A 27,791-nucleotide genomic window follows, 5' to 3' on the forward strand; every position below is an offset into this window, starting at 1 on the left:
CACCTAAAATAAAATTATTTAAGTTGGACTATCTACTGCCTGAAAGAAAATGTTTCTTTTTGCCAACGCCACTCAAGTCGATTTTTCTTTTCTTGTGCTTCTGAATTACAAATAGCCCTACAATGTTATTAATGCACATAACACCCGTACTGAAGAACATTTTTTGATTTCCATGTGTTTTCTATAATTGGTTAAGTTTCGAATCCAGGCTTTCAGAATCTGTAAATAATTGATAACGTCGTGAGTTGACATGTTCATGGTTTTAATTTGGCCAGTCTCATTTACAAAACAGAGCCATCCTTCACATTAGGAGGAACAAAGACAATGAGTTAAGAGGTTATTTTGCAATATATTAAGATGTTGTGTTATTTCACGCTAGTGTTGTTTTAAATGGGGTAAATGACGCTCAACCTGCAAAAGCTTGAGAGACACTGGTTTAAGGTTTAAGGTTATGAAGAATAACTGATTCATACTAACAAGAGGAAAGGCATGTGTGGTATTTTACTGGTAAAAATAAATGTTAAATTTATAAAGAAACTTGTTTTTTCAACCACATATCTCCTGTTTTGGCTTGAATACAGAACCAGATACAAGAAATAAAACCAGTGAGTCTTGTCCAGTATTATTGTGCTAAAAATATATTTCATCACAGAGACGTCAAATGTCAGGCATGAGGCCAGCAGAGGGTCAATAATCCACTGTTATGTTTAAAGGGTCTCAGCCCAGCAGTAAACAGGTCTTTTAACAGGTCATCTTCTCAACGTGACAGGTTAATTTGTGAGTTTCCTTTAGCAGCACAATCAGACACTGGATAAAATACACAAACAGCAACATTTTAGTAATTTATCACCCTTTCTTCAATGTAACAAATTCATCAAAGTCACTAAAGAAGAATGAAGACAGTGAAGCTTAAGAGAGCACAGGATGAGCCGTCAAGGAGACAATGATGATAAAAAAAAAGGACAGACGGTGGCAGCTTCATCTGGAACTAAGAGCTGCTCAATTCACAGAACACTTACATTTTTATATCCCCTTCAAAAATCACCTCTGAATAATACAAAACATCAAAATTTATTCAGCTTTGCATTTTGCCCTTGTGCAAAATGTGGAGTAGCTCCATGGATGAGATGGAAAATTAAGAGAAGGGATCAAAAATAGAAAATGGTCTCTACGTTGGGAGTTCTCTATGCTCCAAGATTATATATATTTTTTTAAAATCAGTACCTTTGTTTTAGGGAGATAAATCAACCCAAATAAGAGGAAACAGACCACTGAGGTGGTCGTGGTAGGTGTTTGTGAGCATAAAGTTTCTGGTTCAACAATGCTTTCTTCTTTTATCATGACCATTAGGCTGCATTCACACCAGCTCTTTAGTTCATTTTAATCGACTCCAGTTTGTTTGCCTAGAAAGTTCGGTTCGTTTGTGCAATCAGACTCTGATGTGGACCAAAACAGAGAACTCTGGTTCATCTAAATGTGAACGCCAAGTGGACTGGATAGCTCTCCAACAACAGGAAGTGGACTATAGTACAGGGAATTCTGGGTAAATGCAGCAAAAACAAATGTGTGAGTCTAAAGCTAGTGGGGGAAATGGCTTATGGTCTTTTACCAACAACAAAAGAGAAATCCTGCAGCCGCTAAAATCTGACGCTACTCCATTTTTGTCAACATTTCTTGATGAAGAAGGCTGCACTCTTCTTGTTAGGCTGAGATTTTTGTGTCTTTTCCTTCAATGGTTCTTGGTGCAGCACCACCACAGGTGAGGATAGGTACAGGATTTTCAAAGGGTTTGTGTTGTTTAACACAAAGCAGTGTGAAAGCAAACTGCACCAGCTGAGAATGTAACAAATGTTGCAACTTTTGTCCCCAATTAAACCAGGTCTATGTGACTACCAGGTGTGAAAACATCCACTGATGCCCACAGATAATATCAAACCAATAACGGCTCTTTGCTTAGAATCCTGCTGCATGTTTAGCTGCTTCATCCCTGAGACAGACGATGAACACAGAGTCTGATGACAGTTTCAGTATTTTAACTTCAGTATTTAAACAATCCAGCTTGAAGTAGCCTTTTATTAGCCAACAGTGTTTTGACAGCTACTTAAATAAATCCTAGTAACTAGTAATAATATAAGGGAGGAACTTGAACATGCATGTCAGCATTAAAAACTGATCAGGACCACAACAGAAATGACAACATTAAGCTGAATGTCATCAGGATTTAGCGTTTTTGATTACAATTTTTTTCATTAGCCATTTGCCACTGTGGTAAATTACAGGCGAAGCGGACATCCCACATAATGCTTTTATATTCTTGGGTAGGGTGCCGGTTTACTAGGTTTCCAAACCACTGCTCTTAAATGGCTCTGATTTCCTCTGCCTCACTGAACAAATCACCATATAAATCAACATTTCATGAACAAAAAAGCAAGCTGGAGACTTTATGGGTGAAAATAATACAGTCAAATGCACTAATGCAACTTAGACGTTACAAACGTAAAATTTCACTTTCTATCAACTTTCGTTTAAGTTGTCAGCTGACTTCAGCTTTCAACGCTTCTATTTGTACTTTTTCAAATTTGATTTGATTTGTGGAAATCAATATAAGTATCTTAAACCTCAACAGAATTGAAAAAGAAAAGCTATAAAAATGATAAATGCCCTTTAACACATCAGTGTCAATCCTTTTCATTTGCCCTTGACTGCTTCCATCTCTACCAATTTCTTCATGTTCATCTCCTTTTCCTCCATCTGCTCTTCTCCCTCATGTCACTCATTGTTCCTACCCACTCCTCTTTTTTTATTTCCACTTCTCTCAGAGCACCTCCCCCACCACACCCACCCACACACGGCCAATCTTTGTCAATTAAGCAAATGGTTTTTATTTTCCCCTCACATTACAGTTTCTGTGTCTGCATTCATGATGAAGTCAAAGTCATTACAGTAAGCCGGGTCGCTCTGCTGTGTGCGTGATTCTGCAGAGCCTAAGCTAATTAGGCTGCGCCCATGAAGCTGCCTGCTACGCTCACAGATACAGAAAACGCTGCATAGATAAGGCTGAACATACCGACACATTCACACATGGATTATGTTAATGAGTCCAAACTACCAAACAAACATAATCAAGGTGGTGTGGGTGGAAAGAACGATGTTTACTCTCTTTTTTTACATTATTTAGCAAAATTAACATGAAATTTGTTTACTTTTAAATCCCTTAGCTAAAAAACTTTTGTTNATAACGTCGTGAGTTGACATGTTCATGGTTTTAATTTGGCCAGTCTCATTTACAAAACAGAGCCATCCTTCACATTAGGAGGAACAAAGACAATGAGTTAAGAGGTTATTTTGCAATATATTAAGATGTTGTGTTATTTCACGCTAGTGTTGTTTTAAATGGGGTAAATGACGCTCAACCTGCAAAAGCTTGAGAGACACTGGTTTAAGGTTTAAGGTTATGAAGAATAACTGATTCATACTAACAAGAGGAAATGCATGTGTGGTATTTTACTGGTAAAAATAAATGTTAAATTTATAAAGAAACTTGTTTTTTCAACCACATATCTCCTGTTTTGGCTTGAATACAGAACCAGATACAAGAAATAAAACCAGTGAGTCTTGTCCAGTATTATTGTGCTAAAAATATATTTCATCACAGAGGCATCAAATGTCAGGCATGAGGCCAGCAGAGGGTCAATAATCCACTGTTTTGTTATGTTTAAAGGGTCTCAGCCCAGCAGTAAACAGGTCTTTTAACAGGTCATCTTCTCAACGTGACAGGTTAATTTGTGAGTTTCCTTTAGCAGCACAATCAGACACTGGATAAAATACACAAACAGCAACATTTTAGTAATTTATCACCCTTTCTTCAATGTAACAAATTCATCAAAGTCACTAAAGAAGAATGAAGACAGTGAAGCTTAAGAGAGCACAGGATGAGCCGTCAAGGAGACAATGATGATAAAAAAAAAGGACAGACGGTGGCAGCTTCATCTGGAACTAAGAGCTGCTCAATTCACAGAACACTTACATTTTTATATCCCCTTCAAAAATCACCTCTGAATAATACAAAACATCAAAATTTATTCAGCTTTGCATTTTGCCCTTGTGCAAAATGTGGAGTAGCTCCATGGATGAGATGGAAAATTAAGAGAAGGGATCAAAAATAGAAAATGGTCTCTACGTTGGGAGTTCTCTATGCTCCAAGATTATATATATTTTTTTAAAATCAGTACCTTTGTTTTAGGGAGATAAATCAACCCAAATAAGAGGAAACAGACCACTGAGGTGGTCGTGGTAGGTGTTTGTGAGCATAAAGTTTCTGGTTCAACAATGCTTTCTTCTTTTATCATGACCATTAGGCTGCATTCACACCAGCTCTTTAGTTCATTTTAATCGACTCCAGTTTGTTTGCCTAGAAAGTTCGGTTCGTTTGTGCAATCAGACTCTGATGTGGACCAAAACAGAGAACTCTGGTTCATCTAAATGTGAACGCCAAGTGGACTGGATAGCTCTCCAACAACAGGAAGTGGACTATAGTACAGGGAATTCTGGGTAAATGCAGCAAAAACAAATGTGTGAGTCTAAAGCTAGTGGGGGAAATGGCTTATGGTCTTTTACCAACAACAAAAGAGAAATCCTGCAGCCGCTAAAATCTGACGCTACTCCATTTTTGTCAACATTTCTTGATGAAGAAGGCTGCACTCTTCTTGTTAGGCTGAGATTTTTGTGTCTTTTCCTTCAATGGTTCTTGGTGCAGCACCACCACAGGTGAGGATAGGTACAGGATTTTCAAAGGGTTTGTGTTGTTTAACACAAAGCAGTGTGAAAGCAAACTGCACCAGCTGAGAATGTAACAAATGTTGCAACTTTTGTCCCCAATTAAACCAGGTCTATGTGACTACCAGGTGTGAAAACATCCACTGATGCCCACAGATAATATCAAACCAATAACGGCTCTTTGCTTAGAATCCTGCTGCATGTTTAGCTGCTTCATCCCTGAGACAGACGATGAACACAGAGTCTGATGACAGTTTCAGTATTTTAACTTCAGTATTTAAACAATCCAGCTTGAAGTAGCCTTTTATTAGCCAACAGTGTTTTGACAGCTACTTAAATAAATCCTAGTAACTAGTAATAATATAAGGGAGGAACTTGAACATGCATGTCAGCATTAAAAACTGATCAGGACCACAACAGAAATGACAACATTAAGCTGAATGTCATCAGGATTTAGCGTTTTTGATTACAATTTTTTTCATTAGCCATTTGCCACTGTGGTAAATTACAGGCGAAGCGGACATCCCACATAATGCTTTTATATTCTTGGGTAGGGTGCCGGTTTACTAGGTTTCCAAACCACTGCTCTTAAATGGCTCTGATTTCCTCTGCCTCACTGAACAAATCACCATATAAATCAACATTTCATGAACAAAAAAGCAAGCTGGAGACTTTATGGGTGAAAATAATACAGTCAAATGCACTAATGCAACTTAGACGTTACAAACGTAAAATTTCACTTTCTATCAACTTTCGTTTAAGTTGTCAGCTGACTTCAGCTTTCAACGCTTCTATTTGTACTTTTTCAAATTTGATTTGATTTGTGGAAATCAATATAAGTATCTTAAACCTCAACAGAATTGAAAAAGAAAAGCTATAAAAATGATAAATGCCCTTTAACACATCAGTGTCAATCCTTTTCATTTGCCCTTGACTGCTTCCATCTCTACCAATTTCTTCATGTTCATCTCCTTTTCCTCCATCTGCTCTTCTCCCTCATGTCACTCATTGTTCCTACCCACTCCTCTTTTTTTATTTCCACTTCTCTCAGAGCACCTCCCCCACCACACCCACCCACACACGGCCAATCTTTGTCAATTAAGCAAATGGTTTTTATTTTCCCCTCACATTACAGTTTCTGTGTCTGCATTCATGATGAAGTCAAAGTCATTACAGTAAGCCGGGTCGCTCTGCTGTGTGCGTGATTCTGCAGAGCCTAAGCTAATTAGGCTGCGCCCATGAAGCTGCCTGCTACGCTCACAGATACAGAAAACGCTGCATAGATAAGGCTGAACATACCGACACATTCACACATGGATTATGTTAATGAGTCCAAACTACCAAACAAACATAATCAAGGTGGTGTGGGTGGAAAGAACGATGTTTACTCTCTTTTTTTACATTATTTAGCAAAATTAACATGAAATTTGTTTACTTTTAAATCCCTTAGCTAAAAAACTTTTGTTTTTAACATTTTTATTTTAAATCACACTTTTTGCACATCAATTTTAAAGAACAATATTTACTTTCAGCCACGAAAAACTGGAAGATCACCAACTTCTCCATTTGATGCAAACACATTTGAAGGAGTCTTCTTTCCATTTAGGTTCTCAACTAATCACCGAGAAAAACAAAAGAAAGGCAAGACAATAAATTACTCGTAGAACTTCCTACAGGCAAACAAAACTTACTACTACAGACATACACAAACTGTATTACAACCAACCAAAACAAAAAGAGGGAAAATTATTACAACCAGGAGATGCGAGTCTAAATAAAACCAAATTTATTCACTCCTGGGTCGTTACTGGTGGAGTTTATATCAGGGCTGCCAACATTACAGCATGTGGTTAATCTAAAACGTTTAACATGTTAATATTACATAAGGCAGATTAATCGCGTTACCTCTGTTTTTGGCCTGAAAGCCTTTCTCCTGGTTAGCCAGTTCAATGCAGCGCGTTACTCAGTGTCGCTTAACTTTGCAGAGTCGCAAACACAAGAGAAAAGGCAACAATGCATTTTATTCATAATGTACTGGACATCATGAGATCTCCAATTACTTTTTGAACCTTCATGAATATGAAAACATAGAAAATCCGAGATGTTTGAGGGAATAAAACGTTCTTAAACATTTATTAAAAACATGCATGTTTACAGTTCAAGCTGATAAAGTTAAGCAAAGTGATTAATTACAGTGCTAAAGTGTGATTAATCCAATAAATTTATTTCAATCGATTGACAGCACTACTTATAAATAACCTGTCTGTGGTAAATTGCCTTTATATAATGGTAATGAATATTACAGCATAGTTTTCTCCCTCTTCCTACAGAAATTCCCACAATTAGGCCTTTGATAAAATGAGAAAATGCAATTTTTCTGAAATTAAAACTTTAAAATCTTTAAAGCAGCAGTATTATGTGTTTTTCAGCCACATACTGCTCTTTTATAACATAATCAAGTAACTAAGTTAATTCAAGTTGTAATAAAAATGCTACAGAAATCAAATGACTTAAAATGAATTTTACTTCCTAATTTAACAAATTAAAATTGGACATCTGTCTCTTTAAAACCTCTTTCTGATGCTCTACCTTCAGGAAGTCATTACAGCATCACTCCTCTATCAACTCTAACCAGCGATGTACTGAGAAGAAGTTTATATAGAATAGAATAGAACAGAATATAAAAGACTTTATTGATTGAGGGAAAATTGCTTATTCTTTGACAAGCTACTCCATCTAAGGTGTTGCATATTAATAATACAATATAACCATAAGAGGTGACGTTTCTAAACATAAATATAATGGGCTGAGCAGATGTGCTGCTCCACCAGGTGTTAGCTAATTGCTGCTGGCTAGTCTGTAGGAGCTGAGTGGGGGAGCGTCTTTGAGGAGGAGCTGCGCCACGAAGGCGGGGCTAGGTCCACACAGGCGTTTTGCAGAGCTCAACGGTTGCCATGGAGACTCAAGTATTTCTCAAACATGCATGGAAGAAACAAGGCAAAACTCCAGGCATGTATTTGATGCTGTAGTAATATTATAACATGACATAAAGCTCAAGACAGCCAAACTTACATAACGCCACCCCTTTAATAAGAAATGAGTGCAGTAAAGGAAAGTCCATGTAAAGTCAGGGATGCTACTCCAATGCCTGAAGGCTTGCATGCAGGCATCCCCGTTTGCGGTCGGACGTTAAAATCCAATCCACAGCACATGTGTTCACTCCTGGGAGACGGGGGCTGCCTGGGGAAAGCATTACCATGTGCGTAGGACAGATCTCATCTGTCACAGTATATTACAACATAGTGTGGATGAGCACAAATGCATGCCGCAGTAATCTGTCTGCATGACTTATAGGTGCACATCAACTCCAGTGACAAAGCTAAACACAGGCAGATTTCACAGACGGTGGTCAGAGACTGAGATGCTGCACAATCAACGCTGAATGAACAAACTATTCCCTGAAGAACGTGAGAATTATTATTTTTCTGTTCATTTTATATAAACCTTTGGGTGCATTCAAAGCAGTAATGCTTTTGTAAGTCAGGGTGCATCCATATAATGTATTTGTTTATGTAAGACTATTAGGACTAGAGAGGAGGTGTTGGTAGAAAGAATGGGTTTTCTTTCCAAAAAACAGGAGCAGCCTCAAACACACACACAGTCACAAACATGAGCATCATACAGTAGCGGCCTATTTTGTTAAGCTTGCTGAGGACTCCAAGTAGATAATACCAAAGTCCTCATTTGTCATGTAAAGAGAGAAAACATGAGAGGAGGAAAAGAGGCAGACAACAAACAGGCCTGAGTGTGGAGAGGGAAAAAATAATAAAAAAGATGCATGAAAAAAAGACAAAAAGTAGTCCACAGACAGAGAGACATGCTGAAATGAAATATCAGGGAATAAATTTAACGACTTCTTTTCAAAGCACAGGTCTGTGCTGTAATAGTGCCCCCTGTTGGCAATCTATGAATTACACAATTTGAATTAGTCTTTCCAAACGCAAACAAAAATATCAGAAACGTAAAAATTGTGTCAGTCAAAATTTCTGCAGCAGTTGAGCCACTTTTCACTTAAGCAATTAAACAAAAATATAATCAAAGCAGAGCCTCTCTGTGTCACACATCAGGACGCAACTTTGATGAAAGCACAAATACTTTATGTGTAAAAGTCAAAATTTATCTGAATTAAACTCTGACACGTTCACATGTACCCAGTATCAGCAAAATAGCATCTTTGTACAACTGCGTAAGAATTTCTATGTCAACAATCTACATTAAAACTTGGCCAGTTACATTTACATTAGTAATTAAAAAAAACTTTTCACTACACTGTAGTTTTCATTTTTACTTGAGTAATCACTACTAAATTTCAAAATTTCTGGATCTTTTATCCACTGTGAGTAACTTCAACTAATAAAGAACAGACTTGTTTAAAAAAAATAAAATGTAAAAATTTCATATATTGAAATAAATTGATTTGGAATATTTCTCCTTTGCCTAATTTTGTAATTATGTTATTTAAATGGATAATTTTCATCTTGACCTTTAACATGTCAAAATAAACATTTCTGTTACAACTGATGATGTAATTTTAAATATTAAATGATTAACATTTTGATAAGTTACTCAGTACTTTAGTAGCTTTTTCACCAAATACTTTCTCACTCAAGTAATTTAGTTGGGTCGTTTTTTAGGCAACTACTTATATGCATATTTACAGCACTCTTTGCTCAAGGTGCCCATTACCATTGCATTTACTACTAAAATCACTAATGAGAGATTTATAAATTTAATAACTCAGAGAACAGATTTAATTTAATAAACTTATGTCTGGGGTCTTATGTGAAATTTACCATTTTATCTCCACAATAAACATGAATAAACAAGAAAAAAAATGCTGAGATACATAAAAGACAGTAATTCTACAGAGTATTTTTACTGTCAAAACCCTGGGCTTCAAAATCTCCATGTGAGTTTCACAGATTTAAGGCTCACAGCTAATACAGAGGGAGCAAATTGCAGACAAGCATCCTTTCACGCTGCAGTTTAAAACCTTGTGAAGGTGGTTTGTGTGTTTTGAATGAACAAGACCCGATGTGTTGTGGGAATACGCAACCAGAGGAATACGATTACAGAAGCAGAGCGTGGAACAGACAACTGAGGATTGGAGGCTTAAACTAATGAAGGCAGGTTGTGCATTTCTCCACTTGAGGATGAAACACACACTTCTATGTGTTTTTATCCTGTGCTACGGAAAGCAGAATAGGTTTTATATTCATTTCACCAACCTTTGCAATGAGGCTAAGTGGATCCCTGCAGGAAGGCGGCAGGGCTGATGTCACTTCCTGTGTGAGGTTAGAATCTTCTTCCTGTTGCACATACAGTGCCAACATGGACGCCAGCTGAGAAAGCCCTTGCTTCTTCTGCTCAGACATCGAATTCAAGTCTGCAAGAATGTAAAACTTTTACTAGGGCAGGACAATAAATGAGTAACAATGAGTATCGTGATAGACACGTGATCAATATCGATCGATAATACGTCTGATAGAATATTCAATAATTTCACTGAAGCATTCTGGGGGATGTAGGCAGAGGAAAGACTTTAGCTGCTCAACCTTTCATAGCCAGCTAAGAGATAAGGTTGGTGGAATCAACTCACTCATTCTCTCTCTGGTTACCTAGCAACAACTAGCTCACTCGTTCTTTGGTTACCTAGCAACAACCTGCTGAATGACAGTTTAATGTCTGACCACTGTGCCTCGAAACTGCTTAAACATATATAAAAACAACGACATGGAGTGAAAACTGTGGATAAAACAGAAACCTCATGTCACCAGTTTGACAGTAATTCAGATATTTAAAATAAAAAACTAATCAATAATTATTAATCTCGACTGATATGGAAAACTCATATCGTCCAGCCCCAACTTTTATTTAAACATTTATAAGTTTACATTATCTGTCTAGTACAACCAATTTTATCTCACTAAAATGAACTACATAGAATTAGAAGCTCAATCAAAATCTCTCAAATAATAACTATGACCACATTTTGGCTGACAGATAATTTCACCATATTTCCTTAGTGTAAACTATTTTTAGGTTAAAAAAGATTCCTTCAATTAATCAATTTGTTGTCGGAGAGGTCATAAAGCATTTCCCTGACTCATATGAACTCAATTTTGTACATGAAAAAGTTGAAATGCAAAACGAAATACAAGAAATGGCAAAGGGGGAAATGACCAGAACCCAACAAACTGTCACAATAAACAATGAAAACAAAGATTTACTTTAGGTACTTACGTGATTCATGTTCTTCTAAAGTGTAGAGCTCATTAGTCTTAGGAGGGTTTAACTGAATAGAAAAGGAGCGTATAATTAATTAATGTCATTTTTATTTTACACATATTTGTATACTTTTAGTGTTCTATAATAACACTTTCCTGTGTAGCCAGATTGCAGTTTTATCTTATTTTCAGGAACAGATGGATTTCAAAAACTGAAACTTCAGAACACTACATGGTTAAAATAAATAAAAATAGAATCTTGCTTCCACATATTTTCTGAGTGAGAATAACAAGGATAATTTCTAGAAACTTACCAGAGCAAACATGATTCTGGCAGCCAGACGGACTGAGTCAGTGGGGAGTCTGGGGAGGAGACGGCGAAGACACCTACACTCTCTCTTATGGCCAGACCACGCTTGTTTCTGCAGAAGAGGGTCATTTAACACACTGATGGGTATAATGCACAAAAAGGCATATTTCTATTACATTACACACTTCAGTTTTAACCTTTCACCCACAAAAAAAGGCTTTTCTCAATGCCATGTAAAATGTATTTTCAGAACAACCTTCAATTTCCATTTAAGTTTTGTCTGAATGCCTCTGAAGACATGTTTGCAAATTTCAAAAAGCTTTGAAATAATCCACAGTTGATAGAAACTTATTGATTGTTCATGAATGAATTAGTGCAGTCTTTGATTACAGGTTGACAAAACACTTTTGAATCTCAATTTGAAAATAGTGTTAGGAAAAAAAACTAAGAGTCTTATTTCTGTCTGTGGCTGTATGACAAGACAGCTCTAACTTTGCAATCAATCGTAACGTTTAGTCCTTGAGTCTTTTCTCAAGTCGGAGGAAGGACGGATTAATCTTGTCTGATTGTTCGCTTTGTAATCTTGCTCATCCTTTAAGGCAAAACACGGACTGTGAACGTAAATCTAAGAATATCAGCAGGACCTGGGAGAGAAGTGGCAGAGCAGCCATTTTGGACCAAAGTTAGGCGTTTTTTTTGGTTCTGTTGTGGAAAGCCGACACTTTAAACCGTTTCTCAGGCTTCGAATTTGTCATCCTTTTTCAGTTCCCCCTTTAAACCAAAGTAGGTATAACAACTCAAAAGAACGGAGGGATTATTTGTTTGTAAACAAAGCGGATGCGCGCTGAATCTGACTGCAGAAAGAGCTGGACGGTCTTTAAATGCTCACTGGTTGCCATGGTTACTCACATTTATCTTGGCGTTTTAACATCAGCTAGCATGTTGTCAGCGTGATACAACTGTTCATCACAACGTGAGAAAATAAATTATTCTACCAAACTGACGTCGGCTGATAATCCCTCTATAAGAAATCCTTTAGAAAGACCAACTTTTTATTAACCTTAGATTTTAATCAGTCATTTAATTGGAGTTTTTAACATTCATACCTTCATCATAAAATCTCCACCCTTTTGTAAGTAATTTGTAGATTAATTAGTTCTGTCCATCTTTGGTTGTTTTATGTGTTTTTTTTCTCTTAAATACTCATTAGTAGTTAGTCATGTTTTGTCGTTTCCTGGAATAATCTTTGGTTCATCAGCAAAAGTTTGCATAATTCAAAATAAATCCTGATTATTCTTTATTCTTTTAATTGTGGCAAAGATTAGATTAGATTAGAGATTACACCTAACAAATAAAACACTTTAATAAAGAAATATGGAATTAATGAGATGTTAAATATCTGATTTTAGGTTTTTATTTTCAAAAGGTGCTTTTAATAGGGCAAACAAGCCTCATTGGGACGTATATTTACATTTTTGGACATAACCGTGTGTTCCTAATATCAGGAGTAATTCCAGTGAACAAACACAAAGGCTCTCCTACCTGGCAACCTGCATTGCAGTAGCGAGCCATCTTGCACTGGGAACATCTCAACAAGGTCTCTCGTCTAGACAGGAGAGAAAAAAAATATTTAATGCCTCACAGACACTTTCAGGAAAAAAACGCTTCACTTTTCTGCAAGAGATTAATTTACAAAAAGTCAATTTATTTGCAACCACAATCGCTTAGGCCAGGGCAAGAATAATAATTTTAAGAATAATTTTTCAGAGTTAATGACTCAACTGACCTGCAGTGGAACCGGATTATTATTCCCGTCAGGTTTTTATTACATTTAGTGTTAAATGTGCACTGGTAACATTTAACCAGTGCAGTACTTTCCCAAGTAAAGTTCAATCACTGTCTTGACTTTTTTCAAGTAACATGCTAATCTTGTCCTTCTACATTTGTTGCACTAATCTGACTAATCACTAACTATCAGATAACTCTATCTACAATTAAAATCTCTACAATGGTGCATTCAGGTTCTCTCTCCCCATGGTTAATGTCTGAACGTCTCACACAGTGATGTTGTGTGACAGCTGCGCCTCCACTGGTGGTGTTTATGTGCAATTTTGTGCAAATGTAATGTCTGCTGCTTCTGTCTGGGTGAGACTGCTGTCCTTCCCAGTTTGGCTTCAGTCTGATAACAAGCTGGAGCCGAATCCGTCTGCTCCCTGCAGCCAATTACAGAGAGTGGACTCCACTGCTTAAACACACACACACACACACACACACACACACACACACACACGCACAGAGATATGTGAATCACAGGAACCCCTCTCAGAGTGTATCATTGTGTCTGTGCATAGGTTAATATGAGCCCAGAAAATAATCTACACTGTTAGAGTGGCTGCAGTATCTAATTTTACAGAATGACTGTTTGGTAGACAGGACAGAATGACTGACTGAGAGTTTGAGATCCATAAAATTACTGTTTCAGTCCAGTTTCCCTGCTCATAGTGTTGCTTTTAAACACAAGAGTACACCAACAATTGAGTTACCAACACAGCCGCTGCCTTTCCAGTTAGATTGACGGCAATTTTGAGAAAAAAAAAAAGTTTTACAATAAAAAGTTTTTGTGCTAGCATGAGTTTTTTTTTTTTTACCAACCGTATCAACATTTGAGCATTTTGCAAAACTGCAATAGAAACACTTTTCTCACATCATATGAGTTTATAAAACAGCAGAATCGCTCAGTTCATTTTGTCGTTCGAAGGAGTTGAATCTGTGGTGAAATCGACAATTTCCTCAAAACACAGCACATCCACTCCCATTTTCTTTTAAAAAATACAGAATTATAGATAAAGAAACATTTTTACAAATAAGGAAATAAGTTTAAATAATCATAAATATATTTCTGCATGTATAAATGCAGCAGAATGTAAACAAACATAGATTCAAAAAGAAATCACATCAGAATATGTATCTATGGATGTAGGCAAAATTTAATTGTAAGGTTTATTTACAACTACAATAGTAAAAACAAAAATGTTAATTTTACACATTTTTAGATCAGAAAACAATACAATAGTTAAATACAAAAAGCCAAATGAAGATGTGTTTTATTACGAGAGGAAAGCTTTGTAAACCATAAGCCTTTATGGAAAACGAATCTCTCCCTAATGCTAACAGTTTGTGCCACACTTGGCAGCAGCCATCAAGTGTTTTGTGGTAGCTGGTGATGAGGCTCTTACATCGCAGTGGAGGAGAGTTTCACCAGCTGTTCTATGCACAAGTACTTTAATTCAGCTACATAAGAGGCTTTTTGAGCTGAACAGCCTTTTTAAAGAGGAGGTATTATTTGTCCAGGAATAAAGTGCCATTTTACAGCACAATCGAGTAACTATGTTGAGGTCAAAATGCTGTATAAATCAAACATAACTTAAAAGAAGTTTCACTTTGTAATCTAATGTCTTTTACGATCGTTCTCAGGTGCGTTGGACTGCGAAGTAGTTTGTGTGATGAGCTCAGCAGACGTCGTTTAGGAACCCTGAGGTTGCAACGATTCCTCGTGGAATAAAACACGCATGAAGGAATCAAAGCAACATTCAGGCATGGTTTCAACCAGGTAGAAAACTCAAAAAAGTACATTTTACAGAATACTGCCACATCTCAAATAAGTCCAGACTTTGACTAGGCAATTTCAGGAGCTGAAGCCACAAAGTGTGTTTATCTGATTACAGCCAATATGATGTATTTGTCTGAAATGTTATGTTAACACCAGATATAGCAGGATACACATAGAATAGTTTACCAACAGATTACATTACGATGTTTTCTTTTTAATGCGATTCAATCCTGCAGACACAGTTTCTGTCGTTTTAAAAAGTTCAACTACTCCAAACCTTCCACCACAACAAAAGATCCCAAATTTCATATATCAATGTAAGATGTCACTTTAAAAGAATTTAAAAGATAAATAAAAAAAAAAAGATATCCACACCTGAAAGGCACTTCTGTTGATAAATATCCTACTTGGTTGCTTAAAATTACATTTTTAAGCACCTGAAAAGTCCAGTGAGCTTTCATTTTTATTAGATTTGTGCATGCAGTGTGTGGGAGAAAAAAAAAATAAAAGCCTCACATCTTTATGGTTTATTACATCCGGGTAAAATGGAAGAAAATTATGGAATACCAGTAATTAGACCTGACAATGGATGTTAATATGAGCGTACACACGCAACACGAAGTAATGGAGAACATGTTATGATGGATGTTAATACATTACCCCGCGGCTTATCAGGCAAAGTATGGCACTTTTTATTAGAGTGGGCGCCGCTATAAAAGCTGCAGAGGACATTATTAGATCCTTGAAGCAAAATGAAGGGATTTAATATGAGTGTGTGCACACACACGGTTCAGCTGTAACCAAAGGCTGTTGCCTCCAACAACAGGAGTTAAGTGTGCCTCTATATCAGCGTGGGACCAGACTGGACTGTTGTGTTTGGCCGGAGGTGGCAGCCGCCGTGCGCAAGTTTCCAAAACACTCTACTCTCCTTTTCACTATTCTGCATTTAACCCGTTTCTTCACCATCTGTCTCTTAGTTTTCCTCCACTCCATCGCTGCCGCTGGGCCTGATTTGCAGCAACCTTGTCCAGCTTGGATCCTGATCCTGGCAAATTTATTGTGTCACCCTTCATGAAAACAGAGCTATTCACGTCAGGTTGAGATTGAACAGAAACAGGGAAGCCACCCACAGTTTAAGAAACACATGCCTGTAGTTTGATGCGAAGCCATAACAACGGATCACAGAAAGTCAGACCCAGACACGGATAGATCAATTGTCATGCATCTCATAAGCCCAGAGCTGTAAGCCACAAGAACCGCACACAACAAACAAGAAATCCATTTTCAGCTCCACACATATTTCTAAGACTAAACTTTATCAGTAATGTTGTTCCTCTGAAGGTCATTTTATAGTACCAGAGCTACACTGCATGTTATGAAAAATTCATATTTTGCATGTTTTAATAGTTCCATTCGGGTCTCAACTGCTTCTAAAAACTGCCCAAAAAAAATACACCCAGCACTTTTTGGCAACAAATTAATGTTTTTTGGCATCTTTAAAACGACTTTAAAACCTTCTAAATGTTAAGTCACACTCAACTGGCACTCCCCTGTTACCTAGCAACCACAGGAAGGCCCGGCCCCGTTACCTAGCAACCACAGGAAGGCCCGGCCCCGTTACCTAGCAACCACAGGAAGGCCCAGCCCCGTTACCTAGCAACCTAAGCAGAGTTCCAGCACGTTTGGTCAGCAATATGAGATATGATTAGATTTATTTATGTAGCACAATAAGGCAGTTCAAAGTACTTTACATGAATTAGAAGGAAATACAAACAAAACCAAAAGAAAGACAAAAAGGTAAAAAGTATAAAACTACATATTAGTTCCCCATGTTTAATAAGAATAAGAAGAATTAGCCCATAATTTATGAATTATGGGTTTCTCTGGATTCTTGTTCTGTTAAAACTAGATGTTAGTTCTCCATGTTTGGTTCTATTAGTATATCCATAAAACTAAATGTTGGTTCCTGTTGTTCTAGGTTGAGTTCTAGAGTTGCACAATATAAAGCCAAGTGTTGGTTCTCCATGTTTGGTTCTTGTTCTGGGTTGTTAAGTAGTTGGTACTTTCAAAGTTTGTTCTAAATTTGTAAACTAACAGGAGTTTCTCTACGTCTTGCTCCAATATTAAAACTATAAAGCTAAAGCAATGAGTATGTCACAGTTTTTAAAGTAGCTAAATGTTGATCTAAGGTACTGAGTACTCCATAATTTCTAAAAATAATAAACTAAACAAAAATTGAACATTTTTATGCTTAAATCCAATTCCATAATTCATCAAAAATACTTAAGCAAGATAATTAAGCTGACATGCTTAAATTAAAGTTCATGGATACAAAATGGAAGTAGAAGGAGACAAAATACCAAAGTATGGTTACCAGATACAGATAAATTATCATGATCCCAAAATGTATGTTTCCCAGCAGTCCTAAAGGATTGTATCTTATATAGAATTTTACAATTCCTCTCTCTGAAGAAATTCATGGCACTAAAAGACATTTGGCTCGCCATACACCACATGAGAATGAAACAGCAGGAAAATCTATCCTGAATCTGATTTCAGAACCGTCTGACATATTTTACTGTCACAGCCTCAATAATAAAAACCTTGTTTTTATCCTCTGGCTCAGGAGTCCAGCCAAGAGTCTTTCGCTTGAATGTTTAATCTGGTTCAGGCAGAATCGCACACGTTCTGGACTTTCTATTTCGTGACTCAAACACACAGCGATGGCCCGACTTTGTCTTGCGGGCAGCACACAACTAGAGTCCGGCAGCGTGTGCAGCTTTATGCAGTGCGCCATGTTTATGAACAATGATTTAACCATCCAAATATAGATGTCCACAATAACAAGAGGGACAAATCCAACAAAACAAGCAGAAAAAGCAATATTCAAGATATGAGAAACGGACTTCCCAAGCCTCAGTTTGTTGGTATTCTGCAACACAGCTCTATTTGTTTCTTTAAAAATTGCTTATTTTCACGCTGAGCTGTCAATTCCACACCTGCCTGGTCCTCAGCCAGGTTTTTTGAGTGAACTCTTCCTCCTTCTTCATCATTTCTTTAGCTGTTCTTCTCAGTCAGATGTTGTGTGAAGGGATGGCAGGTCCATGCTTGGATTGTAGGCACAGCAGGAAAACTCATGAATAACATTAGAAAGGTTTCATTAGCAGCATACAGAACACTGAATTAATGCCTTCCTTCTCTTCCTCCCAATGTCAAATTGTTTTCCTCTTTTGCTGCTTTCCCTCTGTACTCATTAGGTTGCTCATTTCCTGATATTTCACAGCTTTTATTCATATATTTTAAATCAGTGATCACATCCCTGACAGCCAACATCTGTATAATCTGTTGGTTAAGCAGAGGCATTTGTCATCTCAAAGGCATCTCAAGAGCAACGTTTTGTTGTTCTGGTTAGCATAAATTTAAATAAATTGTTTTTGTGTCTGTTGGTTGGACTATACATATTCATCAGTATTCTATGAAAATGTGGGAGAAACTCCACTGATGTGTAATTGTAAGGAAGAAAGTAGAGTAAAAAAAAAGGCCTGTTTGGAAATAGTTGAAATCCACAGTTTTGCATATTAAAAGTATTTCTTTTGTTGAAATGAAACTGATTTACATTATTTTTCCATTTTGTGTTAAGCATGAAAAATACTCTCTCTTGCTTTCACTTGGTTTATTTCCTCTCATCAACAAGTAAACAACAAAAACTAATCTTTGGTAGCTGAAAACTAGTTGGAGCGACTCATTAACCAGACAACACCTACAAAACATTTAATATGTTATGACAGCTTTCATGGAAAACGTTATTTAAAAAACAGCAAATGGGATAATCTGGTAGATTTGTCTAATTTATCCTTATGACAAATTTAAATGATGATTTTTTTTCTTCCTAATAATTTTTTTACTGACACTGTGAAACACAGCACCCTCACTTAGTTAAATCCACTGAAATAATTTCTTTAACACAAAGAGCTCTGACAGTTTTTATATTTTGAACTCTACATTATGCGTTTTTGAAAGTAAAAGTAGCAGTAAAATGGTGTTGACTTTGATAAACTGGTCAGATTTGTATTGAACTTGAGTCTGTAAGTCCATTTGAAATGCAGCCTGCATTTTCTTTTGAATATAATAAAAATTTTACATTTTTTCTGCAAGTAATTTGGAGTCACATTTGACAGAAAAATCCAAAATCAGGAGAATCATTGAAGACTGAGCCGTTGCACAACTACAAGGTTTTAAATCCAAACCAGCAGATTCTGGCCAAAATAAGGTGTAGATGGATGTTTTGGGAATTGTACCTATTAATTCAATGGACTGCTCATTATAATAAGGTATGTTTGGCAAGAAGTAAATAATGAAGACATCAACCATTTTTAATTGTTTATTTAGCACAAACCATATGCTATTGCAATATTAGCAAACGATTTTCTGCACATTTTCTGCACATTTTCCTAAAATCGTGCAGTTCTACTTACAGCTAATGAGAAGCTAAAACTCCTTTGTTTTTACTCCTTTTGCAAAAAAGAAAAACAAGCCCAAGAAAGATGTTTTTATTTTACGATCAAAGCCTACAGCAGAAAGCAGAAGTTAATTTGTACGAAGGTCCAGAAAAAATGTGGGCCAGGAAAACATAAAGATAGAAACAGAAGAACTAGAAGAACGGGATAAATATAAATAGAAGCTGTCACTCATCAGAACTGGAGGAACTGGGAGACGCTGGTTGCTCCATTAATATGCAAGTCAACAGATCTGTGTTCTTACGTGTGTGTGTGTGTGTGTGTGTGTGTGTGTGTGTGGTCAGTTTTGTTAAGTCTTTTCTGTGAGACATCTAATTAGGCCTACCTCAGCATATCCCTGTCGGTGTGTGCAGCATGGTAATTGATTCCCCATGAGTAAAAGCTGCAGGAGATTCTGTTCCAGCTACAACTTGGTGCATCTTAACAGTCACAGAGTGAACTCTTCCCACCACAGCACAGAAAATTTCACTCTAAAATGGTACAAATATATGATAAATGTTCCTTCTTGATTGTTTTCGACAACATATTTGGCTGTTGCTGGGCTGCTTCGCTCAAGTCTTCAGTTTCCTACAGCAGGAAATATTCAAACCAGAAGAAGCAAGTCCGAATAATATTCAGTTTACAAGATAAAGAGATTCTTCAATATTGTCACAACTACTGGGATGTATAAATTAAAAGAGTATAAGAAATAATAATTGGGAGAGAAATAGTCACCACTGCCACCTACTGTTGGCCACAGACCATGGCTTATGGAGACAAATCAAGATGTGGATTCATTTTAAACTGGAAAGTGTAGAGGACCACTTTCACAATAATTACCAACAAAAGGAGCGTGTTGGTGGAAAGTCAGGACCTTTTCCCAGTTCTCAAACATTTGGTGTCAGTTCTACTGTGCTCTACTTAGAGCAGTGGTGTCCAAAGTCGGTCCTGAAGGGCCGGCATGTTTCACTTCTCTCCCTGGTGGTATAACAACATCCTGAGCATGTCAAAGTTCTTCTCAGGCCTTCTAATGAGCCTTCATTTGATTCAGGTGTTAAACCAGGACCAGAACCAAGACTGAAGACCTGACTTTGGACCGACACTGCCTTACAGGTATGCTGTGAATTAAGTTTTGGTTAAGGTCAGGAATAGACTAGTAATTGTTGGGGCTTAGGGTTAGGACTAAGGTGAATTAAGTGTGGTGGTCTGCAGGCGCCACCTGGTGGTCCATGAGGTACTGCATGTAAGCATCCGTTTGTTGATGTGACGTTAGCTAAAAGTGTGACGCTAAAGTTAGCTGAGCAAAGGGTTGTATTTAAAAATATTAATGGATAAACGGCTTAAAATCGGTTCACTAAAAAGAAAGCCTGAAGATACCGGAAGAAAGTTTCTCAGGGTGAGTTGCAGAACAAAAGATGGTGACGAGGCGGTGAGCAGTGCTGCGCCCCACGCTGACTGTCTGCATCTTAACGCCTAAAATAAAATGATTTATCTTGGCTATCTACCAGCTGAAAGAAAATGTTTGACTCTATTTTTCTTTTCTGATACATACTTTCAGAATCAGTAAATAACTCAAAACGCCCCTAGTTGATGTGTTCATGGTTTCAATGTGGCCAGTCACAAACAGCGCTACCCTTCACATCAGGAGGAACAAAGATAATGAGTTAAGAGAACAATATTTTTATTACAGGTTGCATAAGTTAAAATATGTTAAAATATTGTGTTATTGTGGAGGAAATTTCAAGTTAGGTGATAATGAGGTAAGTTTGAGGAACACTGACTTAGGATAAGGGTTGGGCTGTAGACATTAATGAGAAAAAATGAATGGAGGTCAATTAAAAGTCCTTGTGAAGACAGAAAGACATGCAAAGTGCGAGTGTACTTCTATATACTGTAACTGGACGGCCAGTTTCAGAGTATTTATCATAAATCTTCACTTCTTTGAATTTCTTATAGTTAGATTTAGAGGTAAGGTGTGAATTAAGTTTTGGTTAAGGTTATAAATAGGATAGTAATGGTTAATGCTGAGACATGTGGGCATACATGCAGTTTCTAAAATGAATAGAAATCAATACTAAGTCCTCAGTTTGCATAGAAGTAAAAGGTTGTGTGTGTGTGTGTGTGTGTGTGTGTGTGTGTGTGTGTGTGTGTGTGTGTGTGTGTGTGACAGACAGAAAGAAAGCAGCTGCATCCTGAGTCATCTTCAACCTGAGGGGAATCATATGGAACGAGTCTCCTCATGGTTTCATTGGTAAAGTGAGACATACAGCTTGGGGTCTGAACCAATAAGCTGGAGCTGGGCCTGGCACGATAACAAATATTGTTTATCATAATTGGTAAATTGCAATAAATGGTATAATAACTCAGGTATACCCTCTCAAAGATCAACAATCTTTCATTTAAACATTTAACAACTGGAACTGGAGGGCATCTTAAATATCCAAAACAAATAAAATGGATACGCTGTTAACAAAAACAAGATGTAAGTCACTCAATTAGTATTTTTCCTCCATTTCTCTTTTTAAGTTTCATACCATCAGCATATCGTGATGCAAAGCTCTGTATTGAACCCCATTGAAAACCTCATGGTTTTTCCACCAAGTATTGGTTTCTGAACTCTTCCTGAGTTAAAACATCAGTTTAGTTGTTTCTAAATGAACATGCACTTGTTTTCTTTGCATTATTTGAGGTCTGATTTGCAGATTTAGACCACTTCTCATTTTCTGTTACTAAGTTTTTGCTTGGAATTTCGGAGACATGTTGTCAGTAGTTCATAGAATAAAATAACATTTTACTCAATCATTTACCTATAAAGAGTAAAATCAGAGAAACTGATCATCTTAAGTGGTTTTTTAATGTTTTTCTAGAGTTGTATAACGCATCACACTAGATATTGGGATATGAATTTCATCCCATATCTCACATCCCTTCTACGCACAATTTAAATATTCCAAACAGTTGAGTTGTACAACTCTATACTCCAGTTTATTGAAGGTCATCACAAGAAATTTAAAAGCTACTGTGAAGCATGAGAAGAGCCAGGATAAAGGAAGTAACCAGGAGAAGTACGAGCAGATGTGGTTTGATCTCAGTGAAATGCCTGGCAGCTGAATTTCCAGCGACCAGAATGAAGCCTAATGAAAGAAGCATGGCTGTGTGATATTCTCACTGAAATGCAAACAAGAAGTCACAAAAGATCCTGAGCTCTGAAGCGCAGGCACAGCAGGGCTGCTGAAGGAGCCAACGAGCATCAAGACACACAGTAACCATCGGTGTGTAGCTGCAGGATGAACCCAGACCGGTCAACAAGACGAGAACTGAAACCTTTAAGAGAATAAATTCATAACGACTAGAGCAGGAGAGTCAAACTCATTTTGGACCAAATCCAGATCATGGCTGCTCTTAAAGGGCTTGTTGTGCCAGAATGTATTGATAAAACCTGTTCACAAACTGTTAAAATATCAATGAATTCTTAAAGTTAAATAATATTATTAAACATCTTTTCAGTCCCTCCAGGATTTCGTGATATTTTTGCGATGTTTTGCAATAAAAATCAAAGTGTTTGTGGTACTAATGTGGAAATATTTGAGCTTTTTTGTGACGGTAAATGTGACTTTTTATTACTCTGTATAGATCAGGGGTCCCCAAACTTTTTCCTGCGAGGGCCACATAGCTGTTCCTTTCTCTGGTCGGGGGCCGGTCTTAGTTTTTGGAGAAAGAAACCTTGGAAAATTCTTGGCGGGGGGGTGGGGGAGCGCTGCTTTTAGATAGATTTTTACCCAGAATGCAAATGGAAAAAACCGTGAGTGAAACGGTGACTGGGACTGACTGGTACATATTCCATTGAGGGAAAGTTAGTTTCATATCTGCTCAAGAGCCCCCTGGTGGTTGAAGAAAAAACCACATATAAACCGGAAAATACAATATATGAAAAAAACACTGAATGCTCTCTGGTATGAGGAGGCGGGCTGGATCCGGCATTGTTCAGGGGGCCGGACCGCGGGCCGTAGTTTGGGGACCCCTGGTATAGATCATGAACTATAATCTGATATCAATTAAGGCTGAAGCAGCTGTTTAGGACAAGTAAGAAAGGTTTTAACATTTTTAGAGTAAAAATCTGCAATAAACTCCCAATTATGTATAAGTGAAAAAAGTTCAGGGATTTGTTGATTTTGCGTGAATTTCCACGATAATTCTCAAGAAACTGAAGGGACTGATCGATAAAAACTACAATGATTTGATTGAAAACATAATATTTAATCACACTTAGTGTTTATTCTAGAACCTAGAGGGCCACATAATAAGCTATAGCGGGCCAGATTTGGTCCGCGGGCCTTGAGTTTGACACACATGGATTAGACAGTCTAATCCTCATCAGTCTTGAATTATAGCTATTCTACATGATCCAAACAAATAACAGATGCTCTAGATGTGCTACACTAATAATAAATCCTCACTGAACTTGACTCCACTCCTCTAAGGGGGGAAAAGAAAGAACAGATTTTTATTAACTGTGCTACACGAGGCCGAAGCTCGGCAGACAACTTTTATGTTCATCCTCCTGAGGACCCAGATTTAATTTCTGCCAACAGATGTGCGTTTTAGATGATTACTAACACACACATGTGGAGGTGGATTCCCTGCGTACAGCAGATAACTCGGTTTACAAATGATACAGCTGTCTGCAATTTTTTTCCAGGCACCTGGGTGTGAAGCAGCAGGAGATAAAGAAAACAACACAGTTTGGGAGGAGCGGGATAGATGTTGGTAGGATACAGAAAAACAATCTGTGTGAGGAAGAAGGAAGCAAAAGCAAGGAGAGACAGAAACACATTTGAACAATGAGAAACAAGACGGTGGAAGAGAAGGTGAGAGGAATTAGATGGAAGGTAGAAAGACAGATGTTGGAAGAAGCAGATGGGGAAATAAATTGAGCGGAGGTGAAAGGAGGAGGCCTGCTCTCATCCGCTGCTCTTGGTTTGTCATCTAAAGCAGTCATCTGTATGCCGCCTATATAACCAGATCCACACACTTTCTTATCAGTCCGTCTGCGGGGATGAAAACGCAACGGAGGTTTGGAAACGTGTCGGATTCAGGGCATTGCTTTTACACATTATGCAGAAAAGCTGTGTGTGTGTGTGTGTGTGTGTGTGTGTGTGTGTGTGTGTGTGTGGGTGTGTATGTGTGTGCGTGTGTGTGTGTTAGTCAAATGTGAAACCGAGAAGGTTTTCACCCTGGGAGAGCAAAGTGAGGAAAATGTCACCCTGCGCCCATGTGGAGCCGAGGAGGTAATCTTCGCCACATGTGAACCTTTTTCATGCAGTTTCCTCCCCTGCTCACCTTTACCTGTCAACAATCACCTCAAACTGGGCCTAATGTCTTGTTTCCACTGAGCGGCGTGGCACGAGTCGGGACGCCTTTTTGTCTGTTTCCACTGTGAAAGCGGCTCATATCGCACCACACCTGGTACAATTAGGGCGGAGCTACTGGCGTCACAATAAGCTATAAATCAATTAATCAATTCATAAATTGAAACAAGCTCAATAATTCCATTTGCATAATTTTCTCTTTTCTCTCTTTCTACCAAAAACCGAATGTCAAAAGTCTTCAGTGTGTTGAATTGGTCTCAACTAGATCCTTCTATGAAGGTCAGTTTTGCTTACAGAGACTTCATAACTCATTTTATTTGCTGTTTCTGTTGTTTTGTTTATCTATTTTGCATATTTAAAAAGTTTTCCAGTTCCAGTGTTAAATGTCTCGTAGAAATTAAAGCTTACTGATCTTTGAGAATGTGAACTTGCATTATTACACCATTTGCCACGGCTGTCTAATAAAAATGCCAAGAAAAGCCATGGGTGGCAACATGTTTGGCTCTTGCACTTCCAACTGATTGTTTGAAAATAAAACATACTTTATAGGTAAAACAATAACTAAAATTCTCCTACAACTTAGTTGAAAATAAAAGTTAACTTAGTCTGACACTTCAAGTACAAAAAGTGGTAAAAAACATTATTTTACAGAATGCACAATCGAACTCCGATGCCGATCAGAAAAGCGACCTCTGTTCCGTCTAAAAACCAGGAAGTGAACTCTAGCGTGGTTCGAATGCATATGTGAATGCAGGCAGACTGGGAACCGCTCCAAAAGCAGGAAGCGAACTATAACGCAGGGCATTCTGGGTAAAAACAATCAAAACAAACCTCCAAGTCTAGCACTAGCTGGAGAAAAGGCTTGTTGTCTTTTATCACAGACAAAAGAGGAATGCTATAAAACCTTCCAGCTTCTGTTCAGAAAGTGGAGGTGGTGTTATGATCTGGGCTTTGGGTTCGTGTTACGCAATCATTTCCCCCAACAGTTACAGAACCTAAAGAGAACTCCCATGTTTTAACGTCTCACATCTCTGATTGGCGCCGTCATAGTTTGCTGATAACACTCGCCTACTGTGAATGTTTCTCTTCTTTGTTCTTCAGCCTCCAGCTAAAAGGCATCAGCACACGGCTGAAATTAGAACAAGCATCTCAAGTTAGACTGCCTGTCAATATTTCTGTCTGTGTTCTTTAAAAATAACAAAGACCCGTGGAAACTGGTGTCATCTAGTTTTCAATCAAATGCTTTGCTCTATAAATAAGACAGGAGCTTTTAGATGTTTGTTATTTTATCTGCGGTGTGCGTTTGCACACGGTCCAAAGAGACGCCGAGTGAGAGATTGGTGTCAAATATAAAGACTTGATGGAAGACGTGTTGCCCATGCACACACACCCCGACACACACAGGCTGAAAAGCGTTAAATATCTGGGCTATAATCTGTCTGTGGCTCCTCCACTACTTCCATCCATTTCTAAACTTCTTTCATCAGTCTCAAGGCAGGCAAAACAAAAACTGTCAAACCGCGGTTGCACCGCCGCTCAGCAGAGTCTTTAGAGGATTCGGCCGAGACGAACGTCCCTTTGGCTTTTCTAGCTTTGCTAAAGGAGCGGTTAAGGCTCTGCATGTTTTATTTTAAACTGCAAATGGCACTGCAGATAAAAACTGCCTGGATATATCAGTAAAGACTCTATCAAACATTTTGCAATATATATTCCTTGTACGTTTATATTCAACCATACTTGCATATGCTTAAAAAACGAATGTGCCTTCAGAGTCTTGCGACTTTGAAGGCTAAAGGTGAACTACTGCGCAGACTAATAATGCTGTGACGATTTTTTGGGTTTCAAATTTAAATTTTTGTCAGAAACTGGAATTCTGTGGATGTTTAAGGCTGTGCTCCCCACAGAGAGCTTTTCAATCCCCTGGTAGGGTGCTGGTTTGCTACGTGTGCAAGCTGCAGCTCATTTCTTCAGACTTCTTCATGTGACCATTTATTCTTTAATAGATAAAATGCCTTAAAATCTTATTTTTTTACTTTTTAACTCAAATCTGAGCTGTAAGCTTCTTTTGCCTTTTGAAATTTTAGATCTTCTCTGTTTTGCTTTTTTTTTTTTACCTGTCATGATTTTATTTTTTTGAACAAAAATCTAATTTTAGGTGATATAAAAGAATATAACAATTCTTTTAAGTGTGAAATTGGTGGTCAAATAACATGAAGGTAAATATATAAAATGCAAATGTTTACTGATAAGAGACCCTGTCACAATAAGCAATTAATCATTTAGTAAAATCAGCCTGATTATATATTTTTAATTTTGTGACTTTATAATCCATTTTATTTATGGTTTCTCTTGTGTTTGGGTTTTATTTATTATTTTGGTTCTCATGTTTTATTTTGGATTTTTAAGTATCTTCCAATGTTGAGTTTTTTATTAAATTCAAGTTTAAAGGTATTTGCGCTATTATTCCATCATCAATACATTACTTCAAAATGGTCAACATTATAATTTATCTCAGTATCTTCATTTGCCAGTAAACTTTTTATCGCGACAGGCTGAGGTGCATCTTAGGCGAGCTTTTTAGATTTTGCTACATAGATGTTTAAATATTAATAAAATATCCAGAATATTGCTTCACTTTGAACATGCTTCCTTTGCTACTAGCGAAGAACAAAAATCCTGACTTCTTCACATTGTTAGCTTTTTTCTCCTGACCTTCACGACCTTTGCTGTGAGTGTGAGAACATAAAAGCTTTTTTTTGTTGTTGTTGATCCTGTTAAGTTTCATGCGTCGAAGTTTATTCCCTCAGCTTTAATCACTCATTTTGGACCTGCAAGCCTTCAAGGCCTGTAATTAACTCCAGCTTTGATGCTCATTTCCTGGACACAAACACAGAAACAAGCTCCATTCTCCCAGTGATATGACCAAACAAACAATCGTGTTTC

The 27,791-nt window shown here is 37.5% G+C and overlaps 1 protein-coding gene across 1 annotated transcript in view; it reads right to left on the reverse strand.

Annotated features, from left to right (window-relative positions):
* The window catches only part of smyd3 (SET and MYND domain containing 3), a 79,792-nt gene that overhangs the window by 49,608 nt on the left and 2,393 nt on the right, over positions 1-27,791 (reverse strand). The window contains exons 2-5 of the mRNA XM_015043406.1: positions 12,916-12,979; positions 11,378-11,485; positions 11,080-11,131; positions 10,065-10,222 (exon numbers count right to left, since the gene is read on the reverse strand). Of these exons, the coding sequence (XP_014898892.1) occupies positions 10,065-10,222; positions 11,080-11,131; positions 11,378-11,485; positions 12,916-12,979 (382 nt within the window). The remainder of the gene's footprint in view (positions 1-10,064; positions 10,223-11,079; positions 11,132-11,377; positions 11,486-12,915; positions 12,980-27,791) is intronic.

This window comes from Poecilia latipinna, unplaced genomic scaffold (assembly GCF_001443285.1).
Source record: "Poecilia latipinna isolate Pla-1442-1.1 unplaced genomic scaffold, P_latipinna-1.0 Scaffold630, whole genome shotgun sequence".
Classification (NCBI taxonomy): domain Eukaryota; kingdom Metazoa; phylum Chordata; class Actinopteri; order Cyprinodontiformes; family Poeciliidae; genus Poecilia; species Poecilia latipinna.